This window comes from Eptatretus burgeri, chromosome 7 (assembly GCF_056783735.1).
Source record: "Eptatretus burgeri isolate ZD-2024b chromosome 7, Ebu_testis_v1, whole genome shotgun sequence".
In the NCBI taxonomy this organism is placed as follows: Eukaryota; Metazoa; Chordata; class Myxini; order Myxiniformes; family Myxinidae; genus Eptatretus; species Eptatretus burgeri.
The window spans coordinates 93,433,012-93,451,093 of NC_140967.1; the positions used below are offsets into that span (position 1 = coordinate 93,433,012).

At 43.5% G+C, this 18,082-nt stretch overlaps 1 protein-coding gene across 7 annotated transcripts in view; it reads left to right on the forward strand.

Moving 5' to 3' along the window:
* Positions 1-18,082, forward strand: part of LOC147023816 (F-box only protein 46-like) — a 137,310-nt gene that overhangs the window by 75,734 nt on the left and 43,494 nt on the right. The window contains exon 1 of one of the 7 annotated variants that reach the window (XM_085889627.1): positions 4,769-4,825. The exons of the other annotated variants lie outside the window; for them this stretch is intronic. Coding sequence (XP_085745753.1) covers positions 4,784-4,825 — 42 coding nt within the window. The 5' untranslated portion in view covers positions 4,769-4,783. Of the gene's footprint in view, positions 1-4,768; positions 4,826-18,082 lie in introns of those variants that run through there. 7 annotated transcript variants of the gene reach the window in all.

The window sequence follows — 18,082 nt, forward strand, 5'->3', positions numbered from 1 at the left end:
CTTTTTGAGGTAAAAAGATCAAAGGTCAACTCAAGGTCAAATTTCTAAAATCGATATTTGTCTGAAAAATCGTCAATTTTCATCTGATTGACCTGAGCTTTGATTACGATCGCCATTTTTAATCGTAATGAAATAGACAATTTGATGTTTGTTTGTTTTTCAGGGGCAACTTTTTTTTCGGGGGGGGGGGATTTTGCGGCACAACATCTTTCTTGTTTGTTTGTATGTATATCAATCGCCTGTAGGTCGCATTTTTAGCTCGCCTGTTCGAAGAACAGAGAGCTATAGCGATACCCCCGGCGTGAGCGTCAGCGTCAGCGTGAGCGTGAAAATGTTAAAGTTTTTGGTGCAAGTTATTTTTTCCTTTCTAATGTTATCGACCACACTATTTTTTTATACGCCCGATATATATACCGGGGCGTATTATGTGTCGTCTGTCTGTCCGTCCGTCCATCTGTCCGTCCGTTCCTGTCCGCACTCTAACTCCCAAAGTTTTCAACTTTCACGTTACATATTTGGTACATAGGTACAGACTGTGGAGATGGTGTGTCGGACATACGTTCGTCATCTAAAGTGATTGCGATGGCAACCAGGATGCTGTTTTCCATCCGTTCCTGTCCGCACTCTAACTCCCAAAGTTTTCAACTTGCACGTTTCATATTTGGTACAGAGGTACAGACTGTGGAGATGGTGTGTCGGACATACGTTCGTCATCTAAAGTGATTGCGATGGCAACCAGGATGCTGTTTTCCATCCGTTCCTGTCCGCACTCTAACTCCCAAAGTTTTCAACTTGCACGTTTCATATTTGGTACATAGGTCCAGACTGTGGAGACGGTGTGTCGTGACATACGTTCATCTAAAGTGGTTGCCATGGCAACCAGGATGCTGTTTTCCATCTGTTTCTGTCTGCACTCTAACTCCCAAAGTTTTCAACTTTCACGTTTCATATTTGGTACATAGGTACAAACTGTGGAGACGGTGTGTCGGACATACGTTCATCATCTAAAGTGGTTGCCATGGCAACCAGGATGCTGTTTTCCATGAAGTAGCACAATTCTGTTTATACCTTCTTGTTTGGGCGTATATTGTACTCACTTGCGCTATTGTTACTGATTACAATATGCAAATACATATATTGCTTTAAAATTATTTGGATCAGACTTCACTGCAATGTTTTATAAAAAATATTAATTATTAGACGAGTCTTTTAAAAACGATAAATGTATAAACAGGTGAGCATTGGGTGGCTTTGACACCAACTCTTGTTAAACTCATCTTCATGAAATGGTCGAGTTTGTCAAAAGCAAGAAGCCTATTGATTTTGGGGTCAAAAGGTCAATGTCGGCCAAAGGTCAACAACTTTGAAATCTCTAAATTAATCCATTTTCATCCTATTTATTTGAAATTTGAACAGGATTTGCATATCAGTTCACTGAATTCAACCAATAATTGTTTTTGAGGTCAAAATGCGCCAAAGGTCAGCAACTTCAGTGCAATTTCTAAAATCCTCAATTTTCATACGATTTACTTGCAGTTTGAACAGGAAGGATTTGCATATCAGGTCACTGAATTCAACCACCAATTATTTTTATGGTGAAATATTTTTGGGGGGATTCCTCAACAAGTATCATGCTCCGCACGACATCTTTCTTGTTTATTTGTTTATTTATTTGTTCCATTTCTGTCTGTTCCCCAGTTTTCTCTTCCACCTCTGAGATTGAGAGTTCGTACCTGTATCCAACTTATTCACCCTTTGTTTCCTCCTCCCCCCCCCCTTACCCCCCTTCCACGTGTCCTTTCTTCCTCCCGATCACACCTGTTTTGTACCCCACCCTATTAGTAGTGTGTTCCTTCTCCCTCAACCCCAATTTCCACTGTTCCTTTCATTCTGTTATGACCTGGTCTGTTCCGTGTTGTGGCTACCCCACGAACCCCAACTCTGTATACAAAATGAAAAGCATTGTTTATTGTTCAGACATCGTTATAAATGTTGAGTGCTTGCTTTATAAACTAGATGGTTTTAACCTTTGCCTTGCTGAGCAGTTATTACTTTCATTATTATTCTGGGTTTTAGGTTTTTCTTTCACCTATCTGTTTGCTTCTATACCGCACACCATTCATGCCATTAAGGAGCGCTGCATCTGCTTGCCATCCTTCAAATGGGGACATCGTTCAGACTGTCCAGTCTGCCGTTTTGTGCCACTTGTGGATGTCAAAAATGCCACTATCTGTCGAAATGAGTTGGCCAATGGGTGTCAGCACCTTGTGCAAATTCCTTTCCTTTGATTGGCTGTATATTTAGCACGACAGTTCCGATAGGTAGATAAAGCCCATGTAAAATTATATTTGGTGCCATACTTATCTTTTTCTACCATGTGAAAGGAAACATTGACATTCCAATGGGAAACTTTAATGAGCTCGTAGTCAGCACGACAAACACCTGTCAAACACAGCATTGAATCACAAGGTACTCAAGGTACATGCGAGCATCATCATGCATCTTGCTCTTGAATCTCAGTGTCGGAAGCCTCTGGTTATTTAAAGAGTCTTACTGGGATCTCAAATGTTTCACTTTTCCATGTAAATAATGCCGTTTTTCATTTTAATATATAATACGTATGGCGAAACGTATGATTGGGTACCAACTGTAAAACGTTTGCGCATGTCTCGAAGAGTATGGATGTCTGCATTTGATCTTTGCATCTGGTGTGTGCAGGGCGTTTGTCGGATTGACCTTGCTTTCCTTAATGCTATTTATTTGTGTTCTTATTGTTTTGTGTCCTGTCGTCCTCAGAGGGTTGGGTGTTTCTTGCTTTGCAGTGTGCAAAGGAAGGGAAGGAATAAACAATACTCGGGTCATTTCGGGTCATTGTGTATGAACATTCCTTCCTTTGTTCACAGTGACTGCAGTTGCTCCTGCTTTGAATGGCTATGCTAAGCATCTTTAAATGGATAACAAGTTTCAGGCTGAGTATGCATGTTGTTGTTGTTGTTGTTGTTCTTCTTCTTCTTCTTCTTCTTCACCTCCCACCTCCCACCTCCCACCTCCTCATCTTTCTCCTCTTTCTCCCTGTTCTTCTTCTTCCTCAATGGACACAATTATTCCCACGTTATTGTGGGGTTGGCCAAAGGCAGGTTTTTCGCCCAAGTCTTTCACAAACTAATTAGCTAGGCCTGATGTACTAATTAGTTCGGGCAGAAAATTGTAATTTGTTCATGGTGCTGGTGATAGCTCGCCTCCTCTTCACGAATGACACCGTGGAATCTTTAACATCCACCAACTAATGCTGGCAGATGGGGACGCCTAGTTTCACGTACATCCAGGGAATGGCACGCGCATTGACAAATCACCCTGCCTGTGAAACACCGGGATGACAGTTTATAGCTGAGTCGGGATTCAAACCCCTGTTCGACAGCTTAAAGGTGAGTGTGCACACCTCTCGGCCATCATGTCAGCCAAGGCGAAGCATTGGATAATTTGTCATAAAACCTATTGAGCAAAGATGGCTGTAAACATAAAAACCCTACAAACTGTAATCAATCGTTATCCCTCTCTTTGTACTGATTTTGGCCTGACAGGAATGCTGGTAGCAAGTAGAGAGAATCCTCATACGATTGTAAACTTTGCCGTGTCGTATTTCCAAGGGAGGTAGGAGGTGGGAAGTGCTTGGGGTGGTGAGTTTGTTTTGCAGTATACGCCGATGGATGATACTTGGTTTTCACTTTGTTCAAGATTATTGCACTCCCTTAGTTTTTCTGCATTTCAGTAAAAAAGGCATATGTTTGCGATAACACGGAATCAAAATTCTCAGTATACTTGAAAATGTTTTACACGGGAACCGACAATAATGCAATTGAAGATTTTATCCACAGAGCAGTGGTTCTCATCCTTTGATCTTTTTATTTTTTATTTTTGTTGTGCGGACCCTTTCTAAACCCACAAAAACTGTGCGGACCACCATGTATGACTGTCATTGTGATTCGTACGACTACCGTAATCTTCGCTTGCTTTCCTCTTTAACGAGTTTGCTTTTCGCCAGCAATCCATTGCTGATCCTTCCAAGAAGACACGATGACACGAACAGGTATAAAGCACGACCTTCCTTCCGTGAATGGTTACTTTGACATGTGGCAACTCGCACCGTTTGACGACTTTTGACAGAGTGTGGATGTTCACGTTACTTCTTCCACCCCTACCCCACGGAACCCCACCGATTATCTCTGGGGACGACAGGTTGCGAGCTACTGATCGATCAAGTTGAACTTCGCTTCCCTCTTTTATAATTCCTCAAGTTGATGTAACGTTTCCGTCTCTTTGTGCTCCTAATGGTTGCTTTGATTTGATTTGATTTTACGAATACCTGTGGTGGAAGTATAATAAAAATGAGGGTGGGGTGGCAGGAAGTTTGGTCATGATAATTTGAGCTGCTCCATTTGCTGTGCATACGATGAAGATTTTGAGTTTGGAAAAATCTTACCTTTCTAAATTATGCAGAATATGTAATCGATCCCCAAAGTTAAATATGGCTATATTTTTGTGCATCTCACTCACTGGTAGAATCATGGAATCAATACATTGATATTTCTTGCATCTTCAATCCTCTCGACACGGAACACATTATTTCTGCTGACTCAGAAATGCATCATGGGTCTTTTGTCGAAAAAAATATTAGCTCGTGGATGAGTGAGATGACGGAGGATATAAGGCAACACACTGGCAATCGGGCGCTGGGACGACGCATGGACGCCGTGAGCGAGAGGAACCGAACGAACAGGAAGAGATGAGCGGAGAGGGAAGGAAACTTGATAACCTGCAAAGAGAGGTGATTTCATACTCTCATAAATGAGTCGTGTTGTTGCATGATAAATGCACTTTGCTGCAGTAATGCTTCACCTCATTGGGATCTTTCACACTTTCTTTCTTATGTCGTAGGTATCGGAGATGGGTCAGACCCATTGTCATTCAAAATGACCTGTAACAAGGGAAGGGAATAAGAGTCAACCACAGTGAGTGGACACCACCGATATGAGTCAACTTGTAGATTGGACCATGGAAGCCAGGCAGAGAATCCCACCCTTAAGGTCATTAATGAGCCAGCTGGGTTTTCACTGATAAACAATAAAAAGATGTCGTGTAGAGCACGATACTTGCAAAATCCCTCCTCCCCCCTTTTCTTCAATGGTTGCCATGGATACATCAAATTGTCCATTTCATGAGGATTAAAGTTGACAATCATAATAATCAAAGCTCAGGTCAATCGGATGAAAATCGACGATTTTGCAGATGAAATTTGATGATTTTAGAAGTTTGACTTTTGATCTTTTGATTTCAAAAATAGTTGCTTTCCAAATTCAGTGATGCACTATGGAATTGCTGCTTCATTTTCAAGTCAATCGGATGAAAAATGACGATTTTAGAAATACGACCTCAAGGTGACCTTTGACATCAAAATCAATAGGTTTCTCAGTTTGAGACAACCTCTACAACTTGGTGAAGTTTCATGATTATCGGTTTCAGATTGTGACCTGTAGGCGATTGACAAACAAATAGCAGACAGATTAACAAAATCGACTGAACAATATACTTGAAAAATCTTTGATTTTGCAAGTAACAATGGAGTGTCAGTGTTTTTTTTTTTGTCGTATACAAATTTGAGGTTCATGAACAGAGGGGAGAGTGGCGAACATACCGATTGCAGGGTAGAGGGACATTTATGAGGAAGAATGAGAGCAAGTGGAGGGGTTGGTGGTGGTGGTTGTGGTGGTGGGGGGTGGGGGGGTGAGGAAAACTGGATAGTTCACAGGCGGAAAGAAGGGGAAGGGATACCTGTAATGAAACTAGGTTAGAGCAAAAATCAAAAAGGAGGGTGGAATAAGAGGGGGAGAAGAATTATATAACCTGGAGAGGAAAGGGTGTGCTTGGAGGGAGATAACGGTGGAAATGAGTGTGGATGTGGGATGACCCAATGTGCTGAATAGCCATCTTGAACCCCTGGAGGGAAAATTATAATTGACCGGACTGAGGAAGTTGGTTCCACAAGTGATAAAAAGAGGAACGAATGAGCAGAGGTGAGCAGTGAGCCCGCCTGCGATGTGGGAGTAACAGGCCCAGAGTTCTGAAACGAACTCGATTTCCTGAAACTTCCAATCGAAATCCATCATGCTACTGCCTTCAGCTGGTTTTGAACTCACAAGATCTGGGATTCCAGTGCAGTGTCCTTCCCGACAAGCCACCACTCCCCAAATCTCCATATTCTTGATGCAAGTGGAGCGAACGGAAATGCTTGGTGGGGGAGGTTGAGGTTGGGTGTGGGGGGGGGGGAGAGGAGATCTTGAGGTGCATTGGTAAAGAGTCCTCCATCGAACGTGGCCTATCTGCATAGTCCAGTACCATCTGAAAAGGCTATCTGTGCTTTGCTGCACAGTTTATCCCTGCATTCTACTTTTTGCAGTTAAAATTGTAAAGGTTGCACCAAAACTGTATCTCTTCATTGTGTGTGATCGGATTGCTGCCCCTTCAAACCGCTGATATCTTCATGTCTCTTAATGTGTATTGTTATTCCCAAGGGAAAGGTTTTTTGTTTTTGACATCTCTCGTTTTCCCTCTTATTATTATTTTATTTTTATGTCAGTCCTTTATCCTGTCCACAAATGTCAGTTTATGATCAAGGGAACAACTTGATTTAAATTGAATGTTCTATTTTGAACATGAATCGGGTAAACAAACCTTGTCTGCCTGCCTGGCAGTCAAACAAAATTGAAAGTCAATCCAAACAGGGAACTTACGGTTTTCGAGGATGTCATAAAGGACACATACAACGGGCAGGAATAACTCATGTAACGTGTTAAATAAGGTTGTGTAATCGACACTGCATTGATCAATGGTTGTAAAACAGTGGCAAATTTTGGAATTGTTTCATTGAGATGACTTTTACAATCTTTATTTTATTTTTTAAATTGAATTATTTAATTGAACACTGTAGAACGCAAGTCACCTTCTTATCACTTCCAAGAACCTCCAGTTTTGAAGTACTTGGACATGTTGAATAAGGTGGTGTCTATGGGTGGAGTATAACGTATAAGACTGCTTCAACAGTGCTAAACTTCCGGATTTTTTTTTAACAATCCTTAAAATCATCATTTTATTGAAATTGAAGTGCTGTATAGACTTGAACACTGCGTGGAGTATCGTATTCTTTGAACTCTCCACTTTTATTATGTTCGAAGTGGGATTGAACCCACATATGTTGGATACATTGAAAACCTGTTAACTATGGTGGTTAAACATATTAAAGATCGTAATTACATTTTGATGTTTTTTTGGGCAACCCATCAACTGTATTTCCAAGTTGGCCAAGAAATCTCATCACCGACTAGGCATGCTTGATCATGCGGTCTTTCCTTGGAAAATCTGAACTTTTATCAGCTTACAAGGTCTTTGATCCATAGCTCAGTGGAGTACCGTACTGCTCTCCGTCTGGGCTGACGTCCCTGCCTCCACACCGCGCACTTCTTGATGTCATGGAGACCAAGGCCTCCAAAATCATTGGAGTCTCCAACAATGAAGCCGTGTTTCTTCGCTTGTTGCTCTTGGATCGCAGACAGTTTGGTGGCCTCTGTGTAATGCTGCCTCCTTTCTGGTCTTCCCAGTAACCCATTTGAGGTTGAGGTCCCAGAAACCTGACTTGCTGCTCAACTCCGCTCATTTGTTCCTTTTTGTTCTCACCTGTAGAACAATCTTCCTCAGTCAGTATATTCTCATTCTTCCCTGCAGGGCTTCAAGATTGTTGTTCATGATCATCTCAGGCCATCCCTCATCCATACTCATGATATTTTTCTATCCTCATTAACCTTCCCCAAGCCTACCATGTTCCTTTCAAGGCTAGTATTTTCTCCCCTCTCTGTCTATCCCTCTTCTTCACTTCATTCATTTTTCTCCCTCTGTCATCCTTGCTCATACTCATGATATTTTCTATCCTCATCAACCTTCCCCAACCCCACCCACCTTCATTTTTTTTTTTGTGTCAATCAGCTTCTTCATATTTTGTTCCTTCTCTCTTTCTCTCATCTTCTGCTCTCCTCTCAACCCTGTCATCTTTTGTTTCATTTCTGATTGTTCCCTTTGTCTTCTTGTGTTTGAGCTCGTCTCCACCTTGTTCATCCCATGTATCGTCCTCTCTCTCCCTTTGATCTCATTATTTTCCAAACGTCCCTCTGCCGCACCACTCTGCCGCGCCACTCTGCCGCATCTACCTCACCATTGGTGTTTTCCTACCTTTCCACTGTACTGTTCTTGTTCTGTGTTCTGTTATGTTCTAGCCATTTTACGAGTCTTGACTTTACACACAAAAAACATGTTTGCAGAGACTTTTGTGCAAACCAGGACTTTATTTTTATTCAATATTCGAACCACCGGAGTCATTTTACTTGTTTGCTTCCTAGTAACGATGTTTGTCACTATGAACAGGTCACTGTGCCATGTCTCTTGCGCAATAATTGAAGGCTGTTGTTCAAACTACTCGTCTGCATTGGGTGTGTTTGTAGGCTTAATTCTGGGTTAGTGTTGGCAACTAAAGATGTGCTTTCATCTTGTCCTGCAACAAAATACATGGTTTATTCATGAGGTTAGTTGCACAACGTTGATTTTGGAACAATCAAATGCAAGTGATTGCGCAGTTCGTATAAATTCTCATGGTGTGATTACTTTTGTCAGTCAGTAGTTCCTGCCTACTGACTCCCTGAATCAACCTCTTACGAAAGGTGCATTTCCATGGCCTGAATACAACGCACGACGTACAAACATGACTCCAAGCACTCCACATGATGCCAAAAATCAACAACACGGAAAGTGCGAAGCAGCAATTCCATGAGTATGAGCCAGTCCGAATCCATAATCAGGGGGCGAGTCCAATCGCGAAGCTCGACAGAATGATTTGACGCATCCATACCAAGTTTCCACGTGTTGTTCGCATCACATTGGAGTTTCCTTGACATGCATGACGGTCTTATGTGGATGGTAAATTGGGAAGATTTTCCCAGCCCCCCTCCCCTCTCCCCATTGTCCAAGAGTTTGATGAGTTGGTGTTACATTCGGGGTTATGTAGAGAATGTAAAGTGCATTTTTACAAAAATTGTGAGAAGCTCGTCGTAGAAAACCTGGAGATTGCTTCATTTCCTTCCACGTGTAAGCAGCGGCCTCCAAAGGAGCTCTTGTTCAAGAGCTGATGACATAGCTTTGAAGATGTAAGAGCATTATTGCCATTGGTGGGTTCAGTGGTTTATAGGGTGCAGAATTTGACGCAGAGATTCCTTTCATACAGCACGGCTCTTTATATTCTTTATGAATCCGTGTGCGGAATACTGTCGGCACGTGTGGATGGAAACAATCCATTTGTACGCACATGATGTGCTCAGATTCATGTTTCCGTTTGGGATTGTGGAAGTGCAGCTTTAAAGCTTTATGTTGTTCCACGTGTAACAGCAAGGGCTGTTGCCTTGCAGATTGGTTTTGGATTGGAAGCTTTTGCACCGATGCTATCCAAAGCTATCACACAGGTGATGAGTGAACTCTGCTCTTGCCCCAAATTAATACTCTTTTGACTGGTTTTGTGTCAATGGAATCCTTTGAATGAAGAATTGGTTGTTATATATTTATATATATATATATATATATATATATATATATATATATATATATATATATATATATATATATATATATATATATATATATATATATATATATATATATATATATATATATATTTGCCGTATGCAGTTGAAAAGATAAATACAACTTTCATCACTTTATTTAATTATAAAATTGTTTGCTTATGACCAATGAAATGTATGTACTGCACTTAGTGGCTTAAACCGTGCTGGTAAAGTCACTTTGCCACGCTCTTACTTGATAATGCCTCACCCCTGAGAAATCTCTATTTTTGTCTGTCACTTTTTCACCATCCCCCAGTATTGCCACCACCCCCACTCTCCACCCACCTCCACCTGTTGCTGACAGTACTTTTTTGGTATACAAAGTCTCGACACATGGAAAAGTGAGGTGATGGTGGTTACAAGGAAACACACTGACGGTGGGACAGCCAGAAAAACATTTTGACACAAGGGGATGAACGAACAGAAGGAGGAGGGGGAAGAGGGAAGGAAATGTAGTAACTTGCAAATAAGTGAGGATATGTAAATGGGGGTGGGGGCGGTGAGATGGGGGGGAGGGGGGTAGGGGAGGTGGGGATAATGAAGATGGAAAATATCAAGGTCTGGTTGGAAGATGACCTAGGTGGTGGTGTTTGTGCACTGACAACTTTGCCACATCACACAGAACAACTCATCATTGCTGTGTCAATACAAAGTTCGATGTTTTGTAAACAAAATGCAGTGCCCATATTCTGAAACAGTCCAAGATGAAGGGCCAATATTTTATGCAGTTATTAATGCCAGACTCGGTGACATAATGGTAGTGTCTGCTCTGAGTCTGGGAGGTCAGTGGTTCAAACCCCAGTGTATTTAAACCAAAGACTTTAATAATGGTGTGTGCTGCTTACTTGCTTGACACTCAGCATTTAAAAAGGATAGGGCATGGACAAACAATGCTGGGAAGGAAATTGCAAACCACCCAGTATAAATCTTGCCAAGAAACTGCTTCAGCGGCGGCAACGCTCTGTAAAGGGTACAGTACATCAACATCAATCAAATCAAAGTCTCATGGAATAGTATAACAACAGGACACAATGGATCAACAGACTAAATGGGGCAAAAGGAAAGTGGTTGTACTGTACAACAACAAACAGATGTACCACCACACAAGAAGAGGAATTGCAGTGGAAGGATGAAAACGTATAAAGCTCAGTCATGGAAATGGGAGACACCATGAGGTGGTGGCCAGCAGCAGACTTGGAATTCTGGATAGAAGACCTTGAGACAGCAGACTCAGGAAAAAATTTCCACGAGCAAGAAAAAGGGCTATGAAAGAATGGAAGTGAGCATTGAGTTTAGACTTGTATAGGGAAACAAGGCAAGGCTTTCTTGCAGAATGCATGTGACTTTGAGGGCCAGGGTTTGGCCTGGGTGGAGAAGTGAGAGGACAGGAGGAGCAAGGCCAGAATAAAGCCAGTATAAAAACTGCAAGGCCACTAATCTGCTTGCAGTGAACAAGCTTCAGATCCTGAAACTCGGTGATTGTGGTGACACCGAGGGCAATAGATATTAGTATTTCAAGGGAGGTGAAATGAGAAGCAGCAACACCAGTGCATAATGGGGAGTCAGATCCCATGATACCAGATGAAAGCTTTTGTACACCATTATCAGTCGAGGATGGCAGGAGAGGATTTGGACGTACAGAGAATGTTAAGGCAGTGGTTAGCTTTGCAGGCTTTGCCTTGTATATATATATATATGACTGTTTAGGACAAGTTAGCTTATAGTGATACCCAGGAGTTTCAGGGATGGGTCCCATGCCTGAGGCTAACTACAGAAAAAAAAATTGGCAGATTTGCCTGATAGTCATTTTGGAAGGACAAAGTGAGAATATAGGTCTTTCTTGCATTAAAAGACACTTTTTCTAGATAGATTACCAGTTGCTTGTTTTTCCAGATCAGCAGAGATCAGCCTGCCTGGTGGAGGAATGTGGAACTCCCCTCCACATCGTGAAGTTGTCTGCAAAGTAATGCACTGGATTTTCCAGTAACGACGACAGGTCAATGATGTATATCAACAATGTGATTGGTCCCAAAACACGACCTTGATGGGCAGTGCTCTGTCGAGGTACAGCATGGGGTCGAATTATATCCAAAGCAGTGACTGCTTGTGAGCACACTGGGAATTTGATAGCCAGTCTTGGAGGAAACCCTGGCCCCTATTATCTGACCGTGGAAACCCTGGACACCAGGTAGCAAAATGCCAGACAGAAATGAATGCACATGAGGTGTCCCATGATCTTCCTTGAGAATGAGGGCATTCACCAACTACTAAAGTAGCTAAGGTGAAAAGTGTAAGGTGGAATGACCTGAGCGGATGCCAAACTGATGGGCAGAAATCAGGTAGTTGGACGTCTGGACTGGTCGAGTTCTGCTGAAATTTTCAATTCCATCACTTTACTTATGAAGGAGCGACATCTGACCTGGTCTGTTGTTTCGAGGGTCAGTTTTTGCACCATTTTATTCATTTGGGTAATGTGGGCATTTTCATGCCTCCACGACGAAGTCGCAGGATGCATTATGTTGTCGTCATGTCCGTCCGACCGTCTGTGCGTCTGTGATAGTTTTTCGTTACTGCAATAACTTAAGAACGGCTGAAGGGATTGAAGTCAAACTTGGTACAAGGATGTTTAATGATTTAGAGATCAACGACTAAGATTATGGGATCAAGAAGTCAGAGGTAGTGTTCGGTAAAAATTCTTTTACCGCGCTAACTTGTGAACCAGCGATGGGGTTTTGACGAACCTTTATACAAGTATGGTGTATATATTTGATGCAAAGATGAACTGATTAGATTTTGGCATCAAAGGTCAAAGGTCAGAGGTAATGTCAGGTAAAAATGTGATACTTGGGAACGGCTGAAGGGATTTTAATCAAACTTAGTACAAGTACGTATAAACCTCCATCAGTGTGTCCATCAATGATAGATTATTAGTTTCTAAAAGGTCAAGGGTCAGAGGTCACATTCAAACTCCTGTTAATGTGATACCATTGACTGTGGGATTTGAAATAAACCAAGTACGTGTACCATGATACTTATGTACAGATTAGATGTTGAGGTCAAATGGTCTTGAGGTTTTTGGTTAAAGTTAGAGTAAGCAAAGATTTAATGTGAGCGGAAGCATATCGGTCGACGTCGCAATGTCGAATTATGTCTCATTATTCCATGATGCAGGCAGGTGTCCTTTGGAAAATATCCTTCCAAAGAGTAGAGAAGCAGAAGTGGACAGGCAGATGAACAGTTTTTGAGTGTTCGGGTACCAATACTTTCTGGACCAGTTGTGGTGGAATCGAGAGAGAGAGACTTAATATATTGTTGCGGATTCGCGCCCGCCGGCGTGCTGACGGCCACGTAACTCGAATCGCGGCACGTCGCCCACCGGACGGACAATCCAGTCGTGACCCTCTCGGACTAACGCCGGGAACCAGTCACGGGTGGACCTTTCGGTCTCACCGCGATCGTGCCAATCGGCCCCCGCGTGGGATAGGGTTGCTCGCCAAATTCGACCTACCTAAGTACCCACACGGAGGGTAGACCGGGCGATCGCACCTCGCCGCAGGTCGACTTCGGACACGGGCCACTTTAAGCGACCCGTTCCGTGCTATCGGGATAACCGAGCGGTGTTATTCGTCGGCCTCGACGGTTCGATTGATTATCGGGCGTCTTAGCCCACGACCAACCCTTTACGTGAAGCAAGATGGGGATTCAATGAAAGAAATGACGAAGCGAAGCGGGAAAACAGTTCAACAATAAGCACATTTATTTCGCGATGAACGGAAAGCACACATATACAATTCCACCAAAAGCACATGTAAAAGAAGAAGACAAAAAGCAAATGCAACAATGCAGATCTATCCGACTACCGGGCACTCGGCAACACTTATACAATTTTACTTCACAGACGGCGCCGACAACACACATTCCCAAAGCAAAAGAAAAGAGAACCACCCTCCAGGATGAGGGGGTAGGCGGGCCTGGGGCCGAGACCGTGTCGGGCCTACCCGTCTGATGATGAGACGCGGAGCGGCGGTGGTGCCTCAACTCCGCGGGCCTCGCGGACAGTGTCTGGTAGGGGGTGGGAAGGGGGCCCCCTTTGTCGCACTATCTCAGCGCGGGGGGAACAGGAGGGGGTTGCTGATGCTCGGGGAAAGGAGGATTTCACAAAATCTCGGTTCCCGCGACGAGCGTCTCCACCACGACCTCGGTCGCGCTGCCGGCCTCTCCCTCCGCAGTTCCCCGAATCCGACGCGAGCACCCCCTCAACCGCCTTCGCCGCCGCCGCCTCTCCACAGCTCCGTCCTCTTCACTCCGACTCTCGACTCGTCCCAACTCTTCACTGGCTCCGCGAACTCCCAACTGCGAACTCCCAACTGCCAACTGCCAACTGCCAACTGCCAACTGCCAACTGCCAACTGCCAACTGCCAACTGCGAACTGCCTTCCTCGACTGACGAACGCAGTCGTTTTTATAAGCCCCGTGGCTTCGCTCTTTCATCTTTGACCCTCTGCCTCCGACCTTTCACCTCGCTCCCCATTGGCCCGAGGAAAAGTGGGCGTGAATGCTTTTTGATCCATGAATTTGCATATAGCGACCGCCCTCCAACGCCCTGGAGGCGGGGCCAAATCGCCCCTCGTTCACCGATTGGACGGAACAAAAGTGGGCGTGAGTCGTTTTTGATCCATTTTTCTGCGGAAAATCCGTGATGTTTTTGAACAGGCTGCTCGGTGCGCGCCCCGCACGAGTCCAGCATCGGTGCCCACGAGTGGCGCGAGATGACGGTGATGCGATGGTGGCGAGTTGTGACGGTAAAGGTCGTGGCGGTTGTGGTGAAGCGGCGTTGTGGTTGGTGGTTGTTGTTGTGAAGTGGCGTTGTGGTTGGTGGTTGTTGTGATGGCTGTTGAGACGTGGTTGGTGGTGGTAATAATGGCGGCTGGTCCAAAATAAAGATAGTAAAAGAAAAACGGCTATCCTGAAGAGTCGCAGCCCTCATGAATGACATTTATTCCCTCTAGACAACGGGTTTGGGCCTAACTACACATATACTTACCGAGATATCTCACCTAAGGGACCTGAATGGTGGTTTGCGAATTTGGTCAACCACAACAATATGTTGTCACATATTTTCAGTGAGGGGATGTTGGATAGCTACAGGAAGAGAGGGATTCTGGATTTGCCTTTGTCAAGGTAGTCTGCTTTACCAAGAGCAGTGCTCACCAAGACACCATCCTTCAAGAGTGAAAGAACATGAGGGGCATGTTCCAGAGATGAACCTAATCACCTGGCACGAAGCAGGTGTGACTGATTCTGATTTCTGGCTTATCTGAATATGGCAACATAATGGTTATGAGGTCAGCAGGGAGACTGCAGGTTCCCATTGGTTGACTGGCTTTCCAGGAGGAAAAGGCAAACGGATTTCTGGCATTTGCCTCACTCCATAAATTGGTTTTTGCTTCATATTGTTATTTCCATAAAAGGCAAGATTTTGAATAATTTTTGTACAAGTCTCTGTTTTTGTATTACAATTTTTGTATAACAATATGTCGTCTTGAATGGGGACATCACCATCAGCACATGCAGACCTGTAGGCACATCTGCACTGACCAGTGGTGTTTTATTAACTACGTCATTAATTATCCCGATGCTTTTTCAAAAACGGGGGGGGGGTGGGGGTGGGTGGATATTGTAATCGGCTCCGTTTGTCTGTCTGCCTGTCTGTCTGTCCGTCCATCATGTTGTCTCCTCAAACGGTTGTGCAGAAATTCACCAAACTGGGTAATTATGATCATCACATGGCAAGAAGGTCCAAGAGCAGTGTCATTCTGGGCCCTCGTGCGGGTTCAAACGGTCGAAAATACCCCAAAAATGCAACTACTGGTTCAATTTTAAACATTTTAAAAAAAAATTAAACTTTGTAGATGCACCCAGCATTGGGGGATGCATGAAATATGTAACGAGTTTTTGGGTTTGACCCACGCTTCATGCCATGGGGTGGGGACTTTGGGTCACGGGGGTGAAAATGGGGAAAAAATTAATAACTAAAAAAAAATCTGATATTGCGTCATTCCTGGTGGAACTTCTTTCCATCTTCCAACTTTGCTTAAGGTAGGAAGTGTGGGGAATTGCGATGGCGCACCATCTACTTCGCTCTCGCTTCACCTTTTAAGAGTAATTCAGAAACCTGTGGTCTGGCATAAGCAGTGCCAGTAATCTTAAAGGAAGGGTGATTTGGGGTTGCTTTAATTGAGCATAAAGTGAGATAGAGATCTTTTTGAAAGGTCAAAATTGTTTGACAGGTGAATCCATTTGACTTGCTTTATTTGAAATACAGGTACACCGCAAAACTTCGCTCGATTATCACAATATACTAAATAATCATATCTCCATTTTTTTTTTCCAGAAGAGCCAGACTTGTGTGAACAATTTGGTTCTCCCATTTTTTTCTCAAAAAGTGGTGTTGTTTTTTTTTTTTAGAGTTTTGCAATTTGTGGCTAAGCCGCTTTTAAATGAGGCGGCACGTTGTCATATTAAAGGTGTCTTGTACCTTGGTTTCACGAAACAGCTCTTGTTTAGTGGAGATGGGCCACGACCAAAGCAAAAATCCAAGATGGACATGATTACATTATTGATTACACTGAAATATAGCATCAACTGGTCAAGTTTGCTGTAAAGCCGTAGCTTATTGACCTTACTGTTTGGTTTCCAGGATTTTTGGTGTTTCTTCCTTGTAAACCAGAATAAAACAGCAGCAGCAATAGTTAAACTACCTTATCTGCCAAAAACAACACAAGTCAATGAAGTTGAACATTTATGAAGAACTACTCTTGCTTGTGAAGGCTAGTGTCAGTGTTGGTCGATGGACAAGTTGAACAATGGATGGAATCAACAGAACGTTGATGCTGATCGTCATGGATGGGAAGCAAGGAGAAGCTGACACTTTAGGCATTAGGTGTCATCGGACATTGTATTGTTGTGTGTCAAAGAAAGCCAAAGGCTTATAAGTGACCATTTCCTGCTTCGAAGATTCTGAAGATCCAAGAGGGGAAATGTTCGTTCTTGATTTCCCTTTTATTTTCTTTCACTTGGTTTTGTTCAGTTGAGCTGTTCCCCTCTGAGTTTCTGCATTTGTTGGAGAGTGGAGGCTTAATAAGGCAGTGTAGTTATTTTACAAGGGGTTGCCGGTGCTGGTAGCACTGCATGCTGTGGGCTGTTGAATGATGAAGATGGCAGCCAGAAAATCTACCGTGGGTGTCGTGATGACTGCCGCTTGTGAGGCATTTCAGGTTGTGCAGATCTAAACACCATAGAACTGTTGACATTATTGTAGTCAACTTCTTTGGTGTTCTACTTTTAGCGGATAGCCTTCGAGATGACTTTTTGTTTTCAACTTGAATCGTTCAGTTGACCCGTCATATGCTGTTGTCAAGTACAGACATGGTAAGTCAGTATAAGGGTTGCTCGTAGTCTTCTATACTCGAGGGTAAAGAGGTTGAGATTGAACAGCCGTCTCTCGTACGGAAGGTTATTGAAACCACAAACTTGCTCATTGGCTCTTTGCTGTACGCTCTCCGGAAATGATACGTCCTTACCTGGCCTGGCAGCCATCAGACCTGGCAGCATGAGTATTCCAGATTCGGTCTTATGCAAGAGTTGTAGACTAGCATGAAGCAGTCTCGCTCAATATCTCTGAACCTCCCTCCGATCTGGGCCAGGACTGCGTTCGCGGGGCATGCTGCTTTTGTGCATTTGGCACCGGGAGTCGTGAGTACACCAATACCAGACTCTCGAGTCGTATCACGTAAGACACTTATCAATGCTGTACCTTCGTGTGCTATGAGCATAAACTTACACTTTTGCTTGTTCAGGGGTAGGAAATTATTCCTGGACCACTGATTTAACCAGTATAAGTCTTCCTGTGGCACGATAGAGCTTGAGGGATCATGGATACGTGTCCAGACTCCAGACCATAACATTGTCGGCGAACAGGCTTTAACGGCAGTGAAGGACGTTCGATAGACCATTTAATGAGCACTAGGAAGAGCACTGTGCTCAAAATGGAGTGTTGTGAGATGCCACTGGAAATTGCCACCCTGGATGAGTACTCTCACTCTGAACCAGCTATTGGTCAAATAGATCGATGGCTGATGCAATAGGCTGCCAGTTATACCATACCTCCATAGCTTGGCTGTTAGTCTTGGATGGTTTACCATGTCGAATGATTTTGCGTAGTCTAAGAAGACTATGTCGACTTTCTGTTGATCGTCATTGGTTAGCATCCAGCCATTCATATCCTCTACGAGGTTGCGAAGACATGAGCAGTTGAACCAGAACCCGTGTTGCTGAACTGTCAGGAAGACATTGAATTTTAAATA